This window comes from Bidens hawaiensis, unplaced genomic scaffold (genome assembly GCF_021521415.1).
Source record: "Bidens hawaiensis isolate Kalapana, Puna unplaced genomic scaffold, B.hawaiensis_p1.1 tig00005663_1, whole genome shotgun sequence".
Taxonomy (NCBI): Eukaryota; Viridiplantae; Streptophyta; class Magnoliopsida; order Asterales; family Asteraceae; genus Bidens; species Bidens hawaiensis.
This window is the reverse complement of record NW_027491369.1, coordinates 121572-142753: the sequence shown is the minus strand read 5'-3', so window position 1 is coordinate 142753 and position 21182 is coordinate 121572. Positions and strand designations below refer to the sequence as shown.

Sequence of the window (21182 nt, the reverse complement as noted above, 5' to 3'; positions counted from 1 at the left end):
AAGTTTGTGTACCGTGTTCTGGAGAGGCACGGTGTACACCTGACCGAGGTACACCCGATGGCGATCGCAAAGATTCGCCACTTCGAGTGGGTGTGCCGGATTCTAGGCGTTGAGCCCTTCGTCGACCGCCTGATGACCTTCTACTCTTGGAGGTGCATCCAGGGGTGGTATACTCTGATAACCCGGATCAAGGGTTTAAAGATTTGCGCAACCGAGCGCAGTCTTCGTTCATGGAAGCGGGAGTTCTTTTATATCTCCGCTCGCACCATCCCCCTTGCCATGAAGTTTAAGAATGGGCAAGCACTCCCCAGCCTTCACGCCTCCAACTACCAGGAGGCGGAATGGTTCTTAAAGATTTCCCGAGTCCAATCTCCGGTTTACCGCTTTGCGGAGTCCGGGATGGTGATGCTCGGGATGAGCCGGGTGTGGAAGGATGCAGAGGCGCAAAAGATCCCGATCGTCCTTGAATACGGTTTGAACTCTGCCCCTTACGGTATGCTCTGTCTTCTTTGTTTATATAGGTTTGTCTTCTAACTGTTTTTCTTTTTTTTTTTCAGAGAGGAACGACTTGCAGTCGCTCCTGCATCCGCGGGAGGCTGATAGTCCCGCTCGGATGGGTACTCGTGCTCTAGATGAGAACGAGTTGCCCATCCTTGAACAGACGGCGGATCGGTTCATGGAGGTCTACCCGCCAGGCCACGAGATCCTGAGCGCCAGGCGGCCAGGTAAGGCGTTATTCAACCCTCGACCCCTCAATGCTGAAACCTCTGCTGGAATTCCTCTAATCTTGTGTTCTGATGAGGAATCCGCAGATGGTCTTTTTTTGGTGCGAAAGAAGAAGGCTGCCGGCGGGAAGGGGAAGGCGAAGGTGGCCTCCACTGCCGATCCAGTGCCTCGGTCTGATTCAGAGACCGAGAGCGAGGAGGTGGCGGGGAACCCTGGTGGTGATAAGACCACTGCTCCGGAGGCTGCGATGACTGTCACCTCCGGAGAGCCCAGGATGACGACGGTGAGCGGCGTAAAGAGGCCGGCTCCATCGGGTTCGTCCCCGCCTGTCCGCACTTTTAGGCTCAAGAAAACCCGTAAGTACAAACTTCCTTTATTTTTGACTTCATAGCTTTCCATCATTAATACTTATCTTCCTTGTGCAGGCGTGGATGCTACCGCATTCCGGGGTGGAGCGGGGAGGAGTACCTCCGGACCCATGACGGTAGGCTTGGTCAGCATACCTGAGGCGACGACCCAGGCGGCTGCGCCTGCTTCAGTTGGTTCAGTTGCCCACCCAGTTGAGCCAACTGTTCTAACTGTGATGACATCACCGCCGGCTGTCAGTGCCATATTTACTGAATCTTTCACTGAGCCGGCGGTTACTTTTTCTGCGGGTACTTCCGCAGCGGCAACCACGGTTGTGAGTTCACCTCCGGTGAGTTCACCTCCGTTGGTTTCTACCGCGGCGGCCTCCATGCCTCCGACGTCGGCAGCTACAGTCGATCCTTCAGGTATGCTTGGGGCTTCTCGCCAACCTCTGCTTCCTTCCCATCTGCCTGACCTCTTGGATGGATTTCCCTTGGGTTCAGGTGATGGGTTTGGCGGCTATCGGCCTGTTGTCGACCCTACAGGTGCGTAGGGTTCTTTTGGCCTTTTTTTTTTTTTATATATCATCTTTTCCTAACTGCTTTTTGTTTTTTGCAGTGTCGGATTCCAATGAAGTGTATGTTCCACGCTGGAACATCCGCCGAGGAACAACCCTTCGCACGCCTGTGGAGTGCGTGGAGTGGGCTCGTCACGCAGCTCCTAGTGGTGCGTTGGGGGAAGCAATGGCTAGCTACCAGGAGGGTAGGCTAACCAATGAGCTGCGGATTCTCCTGGCCCGGATGCAGCCGCGCGTCGAGCTGCTTTGTCGTGAAAACGACAAGTTAAAAGCAGCTCGCATCCAAGAAGTAGCTCAGGCGCGGGCTGTCCGGGAGGAGAACAAGAGGCTTACCGCAGTGGCTGCGGAAAAGGAGAAGGCCTTCAAGGCCCTCGAGGTTGAAGTTCAGGCCCGTCTCGAGGCCCGTTCCAAGGCTGCCCAAGCTGTTAACGAACAGCTTCGGCTGGCTAAGGAAACTGCACGGAACGCAACTGAGAGGGCCACCAAGGCTGAAGCTGTTGCTGAGCCTTTACGCCTCGAGAATGAGGAACTTAAAGCCAAACTAGAGGCGCTCCAACAGGCTCATGATGCCTTGGCGATGGAAGATGCCAAGAAGCTCCAAGAGATCTTGGACCAGAGGGGGGTGCTTGACCACACTGAGCGGAAGCTAAAGGGCGTTGAAGAGGCTGCGGCTAAAGAAGTGTTGCTTGCCAACCTCAACAAAAGTGAAGCCGAACGCGCCCGTAACCAAGCTCAAGCTGCCCTCCAGGAGGCTCTGGTTGCCAAGGAATGGCTTCTTCGAGAAGCGTTGTCTCAGGTAAGCTTAGCTTCATAATGTCTTCACGCTTTTCTTTGTAAATAGAAAAGGTTTTGATACTTGTATATTTTTTTTTTGTAGGTTGTGCATCGAGTCTTCACGGACACATCATACGACGATGCCATGAGCGCAGCCCTCAACGCTTCTCATGAGGATGGGGAAAAGGCCGTCTTCCTGGTTGGTCTAGGGTTCGTTGAGAAAGGCATCCCGCCTTCCAACTTCCCTTTGTATGATGTGGATACTGAAGCTGTTTATGACCAAGCAGTGAATCAGTATGCCGCCTTCCCGCATCCGGTGGTGGAGAAGGTGAACGAAGTTGCTGCTGCTGATGATGGGCTAGCTATCCTTAAAGCTTTCCTTGAACCGCCACGCTCTACTGATGGTGCTGGTCCAAGTGGAAGTGGTCCTGAAGCTTGATCCTGAAGATCCCTTCCCACTGTTAGGATAGGTTTAGCTTATAGATTTATATTCTTGTAGGCGGGTAGTTACCCGGCCATGCTTGTAATGAATATTATGAAATATAAATCTTTGTGCGGGTAAGACCGCTACTTTCACTGGATGACTTGCTTTATAAACGTTATATGACTTGCTCATGCATACTTTAGTTTAAATTAGCAATTTTTCAAGTGTTTAGAATAAGTTAACCTTTGAACGTGGTAGATAATAGGTTGAAGTTTCGCTTCCTCTTTCGTGATTGTGCGGGTAGGACCGTCACTTGCACTTAGTAGGATGGCTAAACTTTACCTATATCTGACCTGCGTGGAGGTTTTCCTCATCTTTTTAGAAATTTTCTAAGTGTTTAGAATAAGTTAACCTTTGAACGTGGTAGATAATAGGTTGAAGTTTTGCTTCCTCTTTCGTGATTGTGCGGGTAGGACCGTCACTTGCACTTAGTAGGATGGCTAAACTTTACCTACATCTAACCTGCGTGGAGGTTTTCCTCATCCTTCTGTTAGAAATTTTCTAAAGTATTTTGAATAAGTTAACCGTTCGACGCGCGGTTGTCAATAGGTTCGGTTTCCTCTCATGATTTGTGCGGTTAGGACCGGCACTTTCATTTAGTTGGATGACCAAAGTTTACCTATGACTGACCTGCGTGAAGGTTTGCCGTTTTTTGGGTTTATGCGGGTTTTGCCGCCTTCCCCACGCAACGACTTTCCACGTAATTATGCGGTGAAAACCGGCATATTAGTGTTGAGTAAATTAACCGTTCGACGCGCGGTTGTTAATAGGTTAGTGTTTCCTCTATCATGATTCGTGCGGATAGACCGGCACTTTCATTTAGTGGGATGACTGAACTTTACCTTTAACTGACCTGCGTGAATGTTTGCCGTTTTTTGGGTTTATGCGGGCTTTGCCGCCTTCCCCACGCAACGACTTTCACACTTATGTATGCGGTGAAGACCGGTATATCCGTGTGGAAAGTTCATAAATGTAAAATATCAGCGTCGATGTTCTAAGGAGAATCATTTCCATTAGAAGTGGCTCTGGGCCTTTTCTTTACAAATTTGGAATTGATCTACATGCAAACTGTGTAATTGAGCTCCCTTCCATGTTGTTGGGATGGGAGTGCCATCGAGCCGATATGCACCTGGTTCGTGATCTCGTTGTTTACGCAGTATGTAGTCTCCAACATTGAAGCTGCAATTTTATTCGTGTTTTCCCCAACTGGGGTTCTACACGCATCAGCCTGCTCAGCGTTCATCGCGCCCCGAGGTGCGCGAGCGTCCCATCTCTGACAAATGCTTTGACCATGTCCTTTACGTCTGCGCATTCTTCAGTGTTGTGGCCTTTTGTCCTGTGAAAGTCACAGTATTTGCTCCGATCAGCATTGTGACGATGTCAGATTATTGGAGCCTTTGGCCATGGGAGCTCCTCAGTGGCGAATATCTCGGTGACGCTTTTGGTGAGTGGCGTCTATCTGGAGTTCTGGTTCGACTGTACGTTATCCCTTCCGCCTAACCGATGTTGCAAGCTGGATGAGGTGTCAAAGTTTACCCTTGACTGCCAAATGCCTAGCTTCCGCTTTTTGTTTAGTCGGGCGGTAAGGACGTTGTCTTCTCTTGTTTTCTGGGTGTAGAGGTTTGTGCTCTGGGGGAGATCTCTACCCAGTTGCTTCTCCGTTTCCGCAAAACGTTTAGCTGCTGTCATGATGGCATCCCATGTGGATGGCATGCCATCTTTACCCGTTAAGGTGCGGATGAGCTCTGGGTCGTTCGCGCCCTGGATAAAGGCAGCGCGAACAAGATCTTCGCTGATATTACCCAGACTTAGCTTCTTTGAGTTGAAGCGAGTGATGAAGTCTGGCAAAGATTCATCTTTTTCTCGAATGCAATTGAGGATTGTCCATTGCTCCTCGGTATACTTTCTATGTTGGCTGAAGTGTTGGCTAAACTTCTGCTGGAAGTCTTCCCAATCGTAGATGTGGTGGACCGGTAGACGATCGAACCACGCTCTAGCTGCCCCAACAAGCGTCATTTGGAACATGTAACACCACGTAGGTTCCGTCCAACTACTGACGGTTGCCCCCGCTATGAACCTGTTCAAATGATCGTCTGGATCAGATATACCATCGTAAGTGCCGATGTTGGACATCTGTTTGGCACTTTTCGGGACGATTGCTTCCGCAATGTCCCTTGCAAATTTGGACGTTCCCGCCTTTGCAGCAGTTGGTGTAAATGTTTTGGAGAAGTCACGTGGGTTTCCACCCGCGTTTTTTGGTTTGAAGGTTTCTCCAAAATGCCTTCTCGGTTGGGAGTCCGTTTTCTTACGCTTCCCTTTCACCCTATGACGAGGGTTTGCGTCACTATCGGATTCCTCCTAATCATCGTCAAAGTACTCTACGAATTCATCAGCCTGTTGGAGTAAACGTAAGCGTTCATCCAACTCAGCTTGGAATTCTTTTTGACGTGCTTCCGCCCACGCTTTTACTTCATCGAGTGTTTGGCGGGGGAGCCCCGTTCGTTGTCTCTCTAACTGGGTATCGGTGAATCCCAGTGAGCGATTATTTACTGCACTTGCCCCAGCTTGGGTAACTGGGGTAGTGTTCGTAAAATTTACTGCACTTGCCCCGGCTTGGGTAACCGGGGTAGTGTTCGTAAAAACTGTGTAGTCGCCGGTATTCCCCCCAGTAGCTGGGGTTGTGGTTACCGGAGTTTCTTTAACCATCTTTCCAGAAGTTTGAAAAAACTGAAAAGAAATGAAGTTCTAGCTTTTATGCACGGATGGCGCCAATGAGCAATTATTGGAAAGATGGGGTTGTGGTTACCGGAGTTTCTTTATCAAGAACAACTATCATAATTTATATAAGGGGTAAGGTTGAAGTGTAAATAAACATAAAAGTTTATTCGTTAGTTTTGGAATAGTAAATAAAAATAATTGCATTGACCGGTTAACGTTATCACGATTTCTAAAAGACCCGTTACAATAAAAGATACGAACTTTTTATAAACTATTTAAAAAAAATGAAACTATGCCTAATTTATATAGTTGCATTCACGACATTGATGTATGATTATGATGGGGTATATCATTAATCATATGTGGTCCTAAACTTAGGTTATGGAGGAAAGTTAGCTAACTGTTTTGTAATTATTGATTCATAAAGACAAAAAGGAGGGACCATTTGGTCAAATACACTCGTTAAGTCTTAACCCACGGGTTCACAAGTTCGGTGCATAGGTTCCTTTGACCTCGTGCCTAAAGGCACCCAAATTCACGAGATGGTCAACTACAAAATCTTCTAATGTAATGGGAAAAATAAGTAAGGATTAAAACAAGTTAAGTTTGGTTTTATTTCCTTTAAATACTTATGTACTAAATCATTTACTTTATTTAATAACTGCATTTTTTCACTAACACACCTAATATCTAGTTTATAGAATCGAATATGCATCGGTTTTGTAGTTGAACATCATGTGCCGATGTCCGCTAGGCCAAAGACTATTGCTAATGGTTTTGTGTACGAGTTGCACAAGTTTATATGATTTGATATTTTGATGTATATTATTATTAAAATTATTTATGATTCTTATTTTTTACCTTCATGGGTGAAATTTTAGTTTTTATAAAAAAAAACAAATAAAAATGACAGTGTATCAAATAAGGTTTCCTATATTAGAGTTTTATAACTTTATTTGATATTATAGTATAATACATTCATATAAAGACTTTGCTTTCTGCAGTTATGTATATAACTAATCTAATAGTTTAGGACTAATTTTATATCATATGTTTTAAAGTTTGTATTTGTTAGATATTACAGTGTAATTGATTGAATTGTTGACTAAGGTAAATCGTGATATACATTAACAACTCAAGAAGTGCGAAGTGCCCACTTGTATTTAGTTATTACGATGTTAAGAGCAAAGCCTCTAAAAATGGGTATTCCAAGGGGGTAGCAACCCCCCCCCCCCCTTTTCTCGGTAAGGATTTAGGGGCAACACTGTTAGTGGTAAGGACCAAGAGGCGACAATCTTTGCCTAGTCCAAGAATGACTGAGGTCGAGCTGTCAGGTTAGCCTTAAAATTTTTAATTATTTTAAATATTGTTACTTTGTTGAAAATGAATTTTCAGATTTGTCAGACGACTATCATAAGTCAAAACAACGGGTGAACTTTATGATGTATTTAAATTTCAAAATGGTAATTGCCTCAAACCCTAAACTGCATATTTGTTTATTGTGTCGAACTTTCATCCTCTAGATCACATAATTCACTCTCACATTCATATACTTGTACGTAATCTCTTTACGAGATTTATCCGATTAAAATATTTAGAAAACTACCAAATAGTTATAATCCAAATGCTCATACTACTCTTAGAAAATTCAAGTTTCTTATCCCGAAAGCATTTAAAGTCTTGTCTTAAGATTATATAAAAAAAATTGAAAATGAGGTTTTTTTTGTGATAATAATAATAATAATAATAACGGTGACGATGAGATGACGGTAACGGTAATTGTGCTACCAAACGGCGCTGAAAGAAAGAAACTCACGGCTCCTGTAAACAAAATAATATCATTTCTACTTGGTGAGAGAAGAAGAATCATTATTTTCCATCCATAGTGTGTGTGAAGAAAGTAAAGCAAGCAAATATGGTGAACTTCATGCTATACATCACCGCAGAGCTGGAAAACCTGACAAACTTTCAGCCTAAGGGCGGTGTCGATGATCCTAACTTCACCTACTACTTCAAGGTCTACTTTCTCATCCATCCTTATTATTATTATTATTATTCTTTCATTCCGACTGTAGATGTTATTTCATTTGATTTGTATACATAACCTATCAATCCTATAGTTCAAGTCATAATAATCTCGATCGATTCTGTTTTAGAATAATTAGGGCTTATCTGTTGTTTAAATGATTTGACGCCGTAAATTGTTCGTTTACATTCTCTATTGCAATTTCACAAATAGTACTGTTGATTTGTCACGGTAACCCTAACTCAAATGTATGTTGTCACGTCATACTTTATTAGCAGCTTTGGTTATACGCAATATGTAATATGTATTTACTATTTAGGTATATAATATCATCGATGCCGGCCTGTTTCGTTATTACTTTCAAACTTCACCATAGATGTGGAATAATATTGTAACTTAAGTGCAATCTAATAATAAAACAAACATTTACTACAATATATCTCCGATTGATGGTTTTGCGTCTAATTGGTTTACTTACTTCTCTAACATGCCATTTTGTTGCAAATCTAATATTATATGCATTTACATCTGTTGGTTGTAATCTACTTACTATAGCTGTGAGTTTTTAACAACTGACTGCGGTGCTGTTTTATCAAGTAATGTGCATGTTCCTTTAGTTTTGACTTTTAGATTTTAGATCTATATTTATATACAGTCAGTTTTCAGTTCCATCATTTGTGGTGGCTGCTCGTTTCTCTCATCTTTGTAACACAATCACATGTGCTGCAATCTTTAGTGATCTATATTATGATAGATGGATTCTAACTAACCAATGGATTTATAATCGTTGCATTCTTATGTTTATCTCAGTGTTTGTTTCTGACTGAAGGTTAATACGCAGATGGGTACCTGTATTAAGCATATATACTTCACTTGTGTGCATGGGCATTTATATAGTTAAGGCATCATTGCATATTAAGAGTCAGATTTTGTCCACTTCTTTCTAAATTTTATCACAGGAAACTGTTACACCAAAAATATGTATTTATATGCATCTTTTTTACATTGCCGCATGCAATTTATATTCATCATTAGGGAACTTCCTGATGAACTTTTCCACATCAATATTTTCATTATCATATGCTTTTTGTGTTTCAAGTCTCAATTAAGACTTAAGAGTTAAGACTCTTAGGATGTGCTTTATCGTGCACTAACATTCACTGTTATAGCTTCCTCTTTTCAAAGTAATGTTGTTTGGATTCCATATTCATGTATTGTTTTTTAGATATCTAGAGGATTTTCTGATGTGTTTATACTGCATCTCGGAGAAAACGATTTGTTATATAATCCAATATCATGCTAATAAGTACCCATTTAGTTATCACTTTAACTACTGTTGTGATTTCTGTTGCTTGGTATTTCAGTTAACTTTTGTAATATTTACTTACATATCTTGTGATCACACCTGTTGTATAGTTGAAATGTGAAAACTGTGGTGAGGTGACTGATAAAGAGACATGTGTGAGTCTGAGTGAGGAACTTCCTCTACCAAAAAAGGGCAAAACCCATCTTATCCAAAAGGTTATCATCCCTTGAACTCTTTAATAAAAGCATATGCTGTGTTTATAACTGATCACATTAATATATAAAGTTATGTGTTTGTGGCTGTATCAGTGTAAGTTCTGTAAAAGGGAAGGGACTGTAACTATGATCCCGGGCCGAGGCGCTCCACTTACTCATGAACACAGTGAGACTGGAAAGCATGCTCCATTAATGGTATTCGACTGCAGGGGCTTTGAGCCGTTGGATTTTGCATTCAGCACTGGCTGGAAAGCTGAATCTGTAAGTCATAATCCACATCAAATAATGATTTACGTTTTAATATGATCTCAGAAATGGCTTCTTAACCAAGTAGTTAGTCTTAAGTACATAAATGAACATATCATTGAGGCAGGGGTAGGAGTGTAAATGAGCCGAGTTCGTGAGTTACTTGAGATAGCTTGCTAAAAGGTTTAATCGATCTGACCTTAAACGAGCCCAACACGAACCTAAATTTTAGCTCATTTAATAAACGAGCTCCGGTCTTAGCTTGACTAGGCTCGCAAGTTGTTTATATAAATATAACAGATTAACAGTTACCTAATATAAGAAATATATATATATATACATGATAAATATATTTTAATATACATTTTTTTAATAATAATGACTTAAAACAATATATATGATGCTGTATGTAAAATTGTAATATATATAAAAGTAACTATATTTGCATATAAATAAAATAATTAAATAATATTACAGTTGTTTTTTCACTTGTTAACTTAAAAAAGTAGTGCTTGCATTGATACAAAAGGCAACCGGGCAACAATCTTCGCTGACAATCCTTTTTGAATAAAGTCATTCAAATAAGTAAAAAATAATAAGCGAGCAGAGTTCAAGCTATAGAAATAAAGCTCACATAAACCAAGATGGTTCTTTTTGTGTAAGACCTAGGCAGATGTGAGGCTATGAGCAGACAAATTATAATGAAGAACATGATGGGACATAATTGTAAATTACTTGTTTTTATTTTTAGCTTGAAGGAACCAAGTTTGAAGATATTAATCTGGATGGAGGGGACTTTTCAGAGTATGATGAGAAGGGTGAGTGTGGGGTGATGATCTCTAACGTGCGCTCCATGTTCAAAGTAGTTGACTTGAGCAAGAAAAATTTATAAATAAGCAATCTAGAGAGCGTATGCTTCGGAAATTATGTTTGCTGCCTCGTGAATACTCTGCTGTTGACTTGAGACTTGCAGTTTTCATTTTGTGATGCAAAAAAAGTTGGCAACTATTGCACGGGTTTTATGTGTGATGAATGGTCTGTTTATGGTCAAATTGCTTTGCTTAGCTTGCCTTGCTTGATCATAACTCATACATGCCTATATGATTTGACATTGTGCTCAGGCCTGGGTTCTTAACAAGTTAGTCTTGCTAGGGGTCATGGTTAGGACTCGGTGCAGGATTTTCAAACCATATTTATTTTGTCTGTTTAATCAAAGGCTGATCAATATCTATTTATAAAGAAGCACAAATTGCGAGACCAGGAACCGGGTCCTATACGGGTTTTTTTAGTTTGGCATTTAATGCCTAGAATCGTTTTCTATCGATAATATGTCCATTTTTGACTGTTTGATACCGGTTTTTGACCATTTTAATTACCTTAACTTGGTATAATAGGTATTGAAGGTTTAGGTCTGATTGCACCACTTGTTTAACTCTCAAACATACTCTAGTCTAAACTCAAAACCACTCACTAAACCTCTCAAGTGTTCAAAGGGGCCTGGGCCTGGGCCTGAAAAGTCCAAAGCTTGTCTTGGCAAAAACTTATCATAGGCGGGCCTGCAGGCCTGGTAAAAATCCAGGTGAATATATGTATGTATAAAGCTTATTTTAGTATTTTAAAACCCTTATGTGTGATTATTACTTGTTTGTATAGTTTATGTAATACTTGAAATTAGACGTGCACAAATCGGGTTCACTTGGAAAACCCGAACCGGTTCTGAACCGGTTTTTTACACCGGGTAGGAAATGACACCGATTCCAGTCAGGAACCTGTTCGGTTCCCGACCCGAACTGATGCCCAGAAATGCTAACTTTTAGGAACCGGGTAGGGTAGGAACCGGGACCGGTTATTACGTAAAAACCGGTTCCACCGGTTTTTTTTGAAATTCAAATATTCTAGCCGTTAGAAACCGGTTCCAACGGCTATATAGCCGTTTTTGGCCGTTGGAACCGGTTTTTTTTTACTATATTTAGCTTATTTTCATTCTATAAATAGCAAGGTATGGATGTGTACTTGTTAAACCACTTCCAAAACTATAAAACACACTCCAAAACACAATTAAGCTTAAACCGACAACAAATGACAACTAATGACGACGTTTTTATGGTGATCGAAACAACAAGATGCCCCGATGTTTGAGTTCATTACGATTTGTGTCTCATGACCGACTCATAGGAGATGGCTCGTTGCAAATATTGCTCGAAGTTTCTTAAAGCAGGGTCCAACTCGACATTATGAAAACATACGATTAAGTATTGTCGAGAGAAAAAAAGTTTGGATGCTAAAAAAGCGGAAGTGGGAGACTCGTCCGGCTCTACAACCCAAGCATCTACCACCGGTGACAACGCTTAATCGTTGTAGAACGCCGGATTAAAACGACGGACTTTGTTTTTTTAGTTTTAGTTGTTATGTTTAGTATCGTTTATGTTTTAATAATGTTTGTAATAGTTATTGTTTAAATAAATAAAATGTTCGTCGTTATTAAAAAAGTAACAAAAAATTAATCATGACTAACAAAAGTAGTTATAATTAAACAAATCAAGACTAAATATTACTTGAACTTTTTACAAATAATTTTACTAAAACAAATAAAAAACACAAATTACAACTCTTCTTCGTCTTCATTCTCGTCTTCACTCTCGTCTTCGTTATCGGAAGAAACCCCGTCCTCCGCCTCCTCATCATGAATAGGACGCTCTATTGGTATTTCGTCTTCAAAGTTCGCCTTGTGTTGTACACGATCCACCACATCCAAATAGTCCTTTAGGCAAATACAAACCTCTTGAGACTCGGGAGTTAATTTTGTTCTTCGCATAAATAACACCCTCCCACTAAGAGAAAAAACCGATTCAGAAGCAACCGTTGAGGCTTGTACGGCAAGCAAATCACGAGCCATGGCGGATAGAATGGGAAATTCGTTTTGTTTTCCTTTCCACCAAGCCAACAAATCAATAGAGCGAATTTCGTCGACCGTTGCGCCCTCAACATAGTTTGCTCCACTATATCGACCAAGTTCGCTAGTTGGTGTGTTTCCTCTTTGCCTCTTAGATGCCGATTCACGAACCGCATTCATCAAGTTTATAAGTGGGTCATTGCACGGCCTACTAGTTGTTGTTTTTTTCACAAAAGACGATCTCGTGTTTGGACCATACATTTGAAAATAATGGTCATATAGGTCTTGAAGGTTTTTGTTGAACTTTTCCTTCGCTTCCGTCGACAACTTCGGGTCGATCTCGTGCATACCCAAGTTGTCGAATATTTCCTCAATCGTTGGAACCGGTTCCAACGGCTCTTTTGTTTCTCAAAAACCGGTTCCAACGGCTATATTACCGTTGGAACCGGTTCCAATGGTTAGTTTGACCTGTGTTTGACTTTAAAAAAAAAACCGCCGGAACCGGTTTTTCGGGTAGGATCCGAACCGGGTACAAATAGGAACCGGGTTGGAACCGATGGGAAAATACAAATAGGGGAACCGGGTATGATTTTCGGATACAAAAATACCCAAACTGGGTATTGGGTCCATCGGGTAGGAACTGGAACCGGTTCCGGGTCGGTTCCGGAACCAGTATTTTTGTGCACGTCTACTTGAAATTAGCTTTATAAATTATATGATAATGTCACACCAGTTTTTAAACTTGTATATATAACGTAATTTAATTCATTAATCATATCTGATTAATATGGAAAAGAAGTTTATTATAAAAAGTGAGCCTGGGAATAGTCAAGTGTTTGTGTGTGATTTTATTTACTTTAAAAAATATTAATTACTAATTGTTTGTTTTAGGTCTTCATGACACTTACATGCCAACCCTACTTAACTTATTGAGCTGACCCTTCACCAACTTAAGATCTCAGGTTCTTAATTTGTATCCACAAAAGATTTTTATGGTGTTTTCGTTTATATAATTTTAAAAGGATTTTTTATTTTAATGCTTATTCTTTATATTGTATAATTATTAATAAGAGAAATTTTAAAATAAACAAAGATGATTAGTCAATATTAAGTGTATTGTGGGGCGATGTTCCCGCCCTCCAGCATCACCCTTCGCACTTTCACTCATGTACACCGGCTTTTCTTCTTTGCTACCTCTTTAAGTTGAGATGGTCATTCACTTTAGTTGTGAATATGTTGTACCGAGAGTTGGGGTTGGTGTTTCCACGCGGTACCACTCTAGCTGAAACTACTGCTCTGCTTGTTCTTTCTTCCATCCCGTGTGGCCATAAAGAAGTTTGAAGATATGAATTTTCAATATTAATATGTTATTGAATAAATTGCTAATTTTGTAAGTTTTTAGTCTAAAGAAGATATATTCTTGATGTAAAATATACCTTTATAAACAATAATTACTTGTACTTCATCCTTGCATCAATCATAGAACAACATCCTTTCCATCATCAAAAGTGTAAAATGTTATTTCTTTCTCTTTCTATATCAAAATCTACCACCTTCATAAAAAGCCAAAGATTTTATTGTCTAGCCATTATTAATATTGTTTTATCTATATTATGCAATTTGATATAAAAAGAAAACATTTAAATTTACAAAGTTTTAGTAAATATAGCCTTTAGATGTATGGTTAATTAGTTAAACCGACACTACTTATACCAACTTTTTAACTATCACATATTACAAGCAGTTCGATAAATTTTAGTGTTTATAACCGTCAACCACCTCATGGTGATTATATAAAGTTTTACTGATCATAGACTTAAAGACTATGTTTATAAAAACTATAGCCGACTACAAAATGTAAAGTGCTATATACAAGTTTGAAAATTATACGAACATTCCAGTAGTATATAGTTTTGATACGTATATTTGCTATCATTTATAAGAAACGTCTACTACAACCCATCATCACCATTTACTTCACTTTCTTGTCGATTGTGTGTCTTGGGTAGTTGGGTTTGCCTTTGCCGGTGTGTGTCTTGGGTAGTTGGGTTTGCCTTTGCCTTTGCTTTTGTAAATCTTTTAGGCATCTGATAGGTTACTAACACATTTGATGCTAGTGTTTAGATGTGTTAGAAATCATATTTATAGATTTATTTACAACATGGGAGTTGCTGGTAGACAGTGATGTGGATCGGTGGTTGAGATCCGACACACAACAAAAGATTAGTTCAAGCTAATTAATTAATGGATCAATGTTTTAAGCATTAATTATATTTTAAATAGAATTAAAGCACAAAAATAAAGAAATATGTAGGAAAAGGCAATCATGTAATCAGTGTCCAAAACAAATAATTTTCAAACAAAAACTAACATTTGAGAACTAAATGTATAATTTTGAATAATCAAAATCTAAACATACAATATACAGAACATTTTTTTTTGAACGACCAACTAAGTAACGTGGGGTACTTCGTACGCGGCCCCCGTTGGCTAAAGGTAGCCCGAGCCGGCCGCTAGTACGGACGGACGAAGCCCCTAGCGGTCCACCTATTGAGGGATTCACCGGATAAAACCCGACCCCCACGCCCTCCAAATGGCACGACAATGAGGAGCCGGTAAAACCGGGTGAGATCAGGACTCGAACCATGGCAAACCATGGTCATCCCTCATATCTCCCATATAAATGGTGGTAGTGAGATTTGAACCCCCTACCTCTCACTAGTAAAATTAGTGCTCTATCATTAAGCCACAACCAATTTATACAATATACAGAACATATGTCTATGAATTTTTACGTTGAATATTCAATTATAAACGTCACAAAACCACCATTTGCTTTAAGTATAAGAACTAAATAAAATACACATGTTAACGAGATATTGGATTACACATGCCTTATGCATGCGTCCTTTGACTAGATTTAGCATTTAATGTATTTTTTTGTATAAACAAACACTAGAATTAAAATTATATGGACAATATTATAATTTTTTGCAAAAATATTATAACTTGAGAGCAACGGCGGATCTAGAACCAAATATCATGGATAACGTGATTTTTTTTTAATCGTATTTCATGTAGTGTAAACTAAACAAAAATAGAAGTACGATGATAAATAAATTTAAACATATGGGTTGCATATTTCTCTCATTCGGTTTTTGAAAACTTGAAATTGAGCCATTACATCATCTTCTTTTACTCTATTAAATATCAGGGATAATGTTTAAATTTTTTTTTAACCGTATTTCATGTAGTGTAAACTAAACAAAAATAGAAGTACGATGATAAATAAATTTAAACACATGAGCTGCATATTTCTTCCATTCGGTTTTTGAAAGCTTGAAATCGAGTCATTACATCATCTTCTTTTACTCTATTAAGAGTTTCTCTTTCGGCCACACAAATTAAAGCATTGTTCAAATACTCGTAATCCATTCGATTGCGCAAATCTGTCTCGATAAGCTTCATTTTAGAAAAACATCTTTTAACGGTTACGGTTGCAGCCGGTAAAACAAACGCTAGCGTCAATATACGATAAATCAAAGGAAAAGTGACGCGTTTTCCGGTTTCCACCATTACACGAGCAAAGTCACATATTTCACATAATTTTGCAAATTTATCATATTAATTTAAAGTGTGATAAAATGTCGTGAGATCACCCGCCATACACCATCTTTCTTCGTTACTAAAGTCATTCGGATACATATTAGAAAATGCCTTTATCTTTGATATGTCAAACGTATAAAATGAATCACAAGGATTTTAACCGGACATGTTTTCTATCAATCTAGTTGAGACCTCACTAAATTTATTTCCAAGTTCTTGAATTTGCATATCAAAAACGGTATTAAAAACTTCAACCTCAATGATGTCGATTAGTAATGATATTCTTTCGGTTTCGTTGATTACCATAACTTTTCGTTATATCTAACATCTTAATCTTGTTTTTTTCACAAAAAAATGTCACTCTAGCCAACATCTTGTCAACGTCGTTTTGTTTTAGATTATTCAATGTTCGGTTTGTCCCGCTTATCATAGACGCTTCTAACAAGTCTTGATTTTTTTTAAGACGCTTTGATAGAACATTTGTATTTGTGAGGCCTAAAATATTGTATAGCAAGCGTATAATATATTATTTTAAGTGTAAGATATATTATTTTAAGGGTTAGTGAGTTTTATTGGTTGGGCTTTACATCTTTGTTTGGGCTTTAGTTGGGTTGAATTTAAATTGGTTGAGCTTAAAACACATAGTGGTAACATTATTTTTTGTCAGGGGTAATGAAACACGAAAACCGACCTAAATTTTATTTTTTTTACACTACCACCGAGAAGTTGAGGGGGGCAGCGAAGGCTACCCCTAACATTAACCTACATGCGCTATTACTTGGTAGATATTTCACCCTGTGTTACTTTACCTTGATTATTTGGCAGTATGTTAGCAATTCCTCCCATATTTTCTTTCTCAGCTCCGGGACCTTTTAAATGTTCGCGAAACATACAATTTGGGCATTAATGAAAACTAGGTAACAACTTTGCCGCGTTGCGACAGCGCATCGACACGAACTCAGTCGGTATCAGTTAAATTCGTCACAACACCGGCACTACAAGTTTTCAAAACGATTTCAGCACACGTATAACTTATGATTAAAAATGACATTAATCGGTATCGGTTTGGTTTGTTATGGTACCTAGTAGAGGCCGATAACAGTAGCAAGCTTATGATACAAAAAATTAACATATTTAAAACAATGTTTATTTGATGGGCAAAACTTTTGTCCGACATTGCGGCTGGAATTGATATGAATTCGGTCGGTTTCGGAATAAACCCAAAATAGCAATTTCGTTCTATTAAATTATTTAAAACAAAAAAAATACAAAAAAATATATAACATAAAAAAAGAAAAAAAAAAGCAAGTGCAATACTAAAAGGAAAAATTCTATAAATTCTTGCACCAAAAAAGGGAAGCCTTAAACCAAATACAGGACTCGAACCTGTGTTGATTGAATGGTTGTGTTTTAACACACATTATAGCTACCAACACACCAAATAATCACATTTTGTATTGGCATCACAATGATCTAATAAAACTTTGTGGCACCGACATTTTAATATTTATCTATATAGATAATATATAGATAATAAGGTTTTTTATAGGATAATCCCCAGACATTTTGATGCATTTGAAAGACCAGAAATGATGTCAACTTTCAAAACAAGGCGACCATCGTGTCTAAAACAACGGAAGATATAAAATATTTAAGCTTTATTTGGATTAAGAATCTTTCATTTTTTCATAGTTTATTATCCATTACACATAGTCTTAGAAACTGATGTAATTTTTCTTTATAGTTTGTTTCTTATTTCTTTTCTAGACACTTGCTAGTTATTTTATGAAATCAATCGTTTAAAAAATAAAATAGGAAATTCATTTAATAATATGCATAAATATTTATGGGGTATATTCATTCATATGATTAAAGAGTGTTAAATATACATATAATATTAATAAATAAACAGTAAAAGAGTCAAAATAGGTAACAAAAATAATATTAATAATTGTAAAACCTCTCCTGCGTGTCTCACACACAGATCGTGCGGTGTGCTGTAAGCAATTCTAATTCTAATTCTAATTCTAATTCTAAAACACAATCTCAGCAGACACACAAATTCCATTCTATTAGAATTCAATTCCATAGATCTCTTTCTGTCTGTTTATTTCGTTATAATTCATACCATTCGCATTCTCCCCTTCCAAAACTACTGGACACATTCTATCAATCAATCAATCAATCAATCAGTTAACATCAGCTTCAACAGTACCGACTCACTCATATTATTATTATTATTATTATTAATCGTCCTTTGATCCCATTCACTTGACGCTACGGACGGTATGCCGTTGTTTTAATTTCCCCTTTTCATTTTTATTTTATTTAGTTGATCACTAGACCTAAACTAGTTACTTATTTAGATCCTCCAATTCAGGATTTTTTTCATCTTATTATTCATCGATCACACATATGTTTTAATTGATAATAATTGATTGTTATCTAATCTACTTCTTCTATACACGCTTCATGCTTGATTCATGTCTCTTGTTCATTTTTAAAATCACTAGATTCATAATCTTATTATTGTTATTATTATGAAACTTTTACTTTTTGTTTACTGTATTTTGAAATCTTAGGGTTTTGATTAAACCTATTATTCCAAAACCCTTTTTATTGCTCTAATCCTGCTTAAATTTCAAACGCTTTCGTATGCAAGCTGCGAGGTTTTTATTTCTATCATAGGTTTTTAGCATCATTTACCTATAAATAAACATTACGTATGATTTAATATAAGAATAAACATGTTGTACAACATTTCGATGCATAAAAAACCACCCGTGTACGAAAAGACGCGCGCCTCAGGTCGCTTTTTTTTCCATAAAAATCACGCTTTTTTTAAACCAAGGCTGTAGTTTGCAAACAGCTTGATTTTAGGTCTTAAATTTGAATTAAAACATATGTAATTGTTGTATATTAATTTAATTATCAATACTAGACTTGTAACTCTATCCCGTATTATGATTTTAATTTCAGGGTTGAAGATTAAGGTTCACAAATGACTTGCTAGATTATTGTTATTATTGTTATTGTTATAATTGCCAATGGAAGAAGGCAAAGATCCTGCTACTACCACTACAATTATAACAACTCGATCAAACCAATCTAGGGCTTTGCCACAAAGACTTATACAACTACTCACCTTATTCCTCGTCTTATGTTTTACCATTTCTTTATTTAGTATATACATGATCCGTAAAACTGGAGTCATTACCACAGTAACGTCATCAATCCCAATTTTACAACCGTGTATCCAAGAACAACCAAGCAACAATCTTGACCACTGGATCAGACCACCTTCGAATCTTATCCACACGATGAGTGACAAAGAGCTGTTTTGGAGAGCGTCTTTTGTACCACAAGTGAAAAAGTATCCCTTTGCAAGAGTTCCAAAGATTGCTTTTATGTTCTTGACTAAAGGCCCACTGCCATTGGCTCCTTTATGGGAACGGTTTTTTAAGGGGCATGAAAGTCTTTTTTCTATATACATTCATTCACTTCCGTCATATGAACCACGGTTTCCATCCGAGTCTGTTTTCTATAACAGACAGATACCGAGTCAGGTGCATTTGTACCCTTCTGGTTTCATCTTATCTTAATCATTAATGTATATATTATGTAACTGTTTTGATTTGATTTTATATATTGATGAAAATGTCTAGTTGTCTCGTATGATCGTATATACTGGGATTTTACTTGTCAGTTTCATGACAGGACAAAAGGTTTTCAAACATTGTTATAATCGTTATAACACGAATTTCTATTGCAAAGATTAAAGAAACATGTCCTCACAGATGTTTTTGAAAGTTTTGACCTTTGTACTTTAAGAAATCGTAATTTGTTGTTGGTTAGTAATAGTTTAGATGCTACATATTTTTTCATTTGCAAAATCTTGATTTTTTGGATTGTCAGTAATCATCTGTTAAGGTTTTGTCATTTCTGAATTTCAAAGTTAGTAATTTGTTGGTTAGTAATAGTTTAGATTCTACATATTCGCTCATTATGTTCATATGGGTGCACAAGATTCTGAATTTAGCAAAGGGCATTTCAGACATTTGACTAATATTCAACAAAATAAGAATATAGTTATATAACTGTTATGAGATGATTATATTTGCAGATTGCTGAATGGGGTAGAATGAGCATTTGTGATGCAGAAAAAAGACTATTAGCAAACGCGCTTCTCGATATCTCAAACGAATACTTTATTCTCGTCTCGGAATCATGCATTCCCATCTACAATTTCACAACAATTTACAATTACATATCTCAATCCAAATACAGTTTCATGGGAGCATTTGATGACCCGGGCCCATTTGGTCGTGGTAGATACAACCCAAACATGTTACCGGAAGTCAACATTTCTCAATGGAGAAAAGGGTCTCAATGGTTTGAAGTCAACCGAAAACTTGCGTCAATAATAATATCTGATGTGGCATATTACCCAAAGTTCTTGGAGTTTTGTCGGCCTGCTTGTTATGTGGATGAACACTATTTCCCAACTATGTTAACGATTCGGGCACCAAATCTGCTAGCAAACCGGAGTTTAACTTGGGTTGACTGGTCTAGAGGTGGGGCCCACCCTGCAACATTTGGGGCACCAGATATTACAGAGGGGTTTATGATGAAACTTCATGAAGGGCGCGAATGTGTTTATAATGACAAGCCGGCTTCCATGTGTTATTTGTTTGCTAGGAAGTTTGCTCCTAGTACTTTACAACGGCTGCTGCTTTATGCATCTGATTTTTTGGGGTACTAATTTGGCCTGAAATTGGTAAGTTTGAAGACAGTTTATTTACGCATACAGATTATGATATGAACAGTTTTTTCTGTATATTTTTAGCTTAAACTGTTTCCTTTTTGTTAATTAGTTTATATTATGTTGGGAAACCTTAATTTTCAGTTTTGTTTGCAAAAGCTTGAAGTTATTTCAAAATTTTAGCTTATATGAATTTGTTATGACTGTTAAAATAAAAATGGCCTAACTGCAACAATTATATAACTTGGTTATTATTTAGCTGTACTTTAGGTAAAACTTGTAAGGGAAAGTTAACGTACAAATGAAATTAATGTGTTAATTGTGAGAATCAAGTAAAGTAATTATGTAATTACATTCTAGAGTAATTACATAATTACTCTATGATGTAATTACATAATTACTCTACTTGTAAATATAATTACTTTACTTGATTCTCACGTTTAATCACGTGAATTTACAATTGCACAATGTTAAAACATGAGTGACTTTTGTAATTAAAAA

General features: G+C 37.9%; 2 protein-coding genes across 2 annotated transcripts in view; both read left to right on the top strand.

The window, feature by feature from the left end:
- Positions 1-10472, top strand: part of LOC143630386 (uncharacterized) — a 181434-nt gene extending 170962 nt beyond the window's left edge. Inside the window, exons 2-5 of the mRNA XM_077099419.1 lie at positions 7543-7644; positions 9070-9174; positions 9268-9435; positions 10172-10472. Of these exons, the coding sequence (XP_076955534.1) occupies positions 7543-7644; positions 9070-9174; positions 9268-9435; positions 10172-10312 (516 nt within the window). The 3' untranslated portion in view covers positions 10313-10472. The remainder of the gene's footprint in view (positions 1-7542; positions 7645-9069; positions 9175-9267; positions 9436-10171) is intronic.
- An 8337-nt stretch (positions 10473-18809) lies between these two features.
- LOC143630436 (glycosyltransferase BC10-like) lies at positions 18810-20718 on the top strand. The gene is made up of 2 exons (XM_077099448.1): positions 18810-19485; positions 20043-20718. The coding sequence occupies exons 1-2, from the start codon at positions 18967-18969 to the stop codon at positions 20679-20681; spliced, it is 1158 nt and encodes a 385-aa protein (XP_076955563.1). The 5' UTR covers positions 18810-18966; the 3' UTR covers positions 20682-20718.
- Positions 20719-21182: the final 464 nt, after the last annotated feature.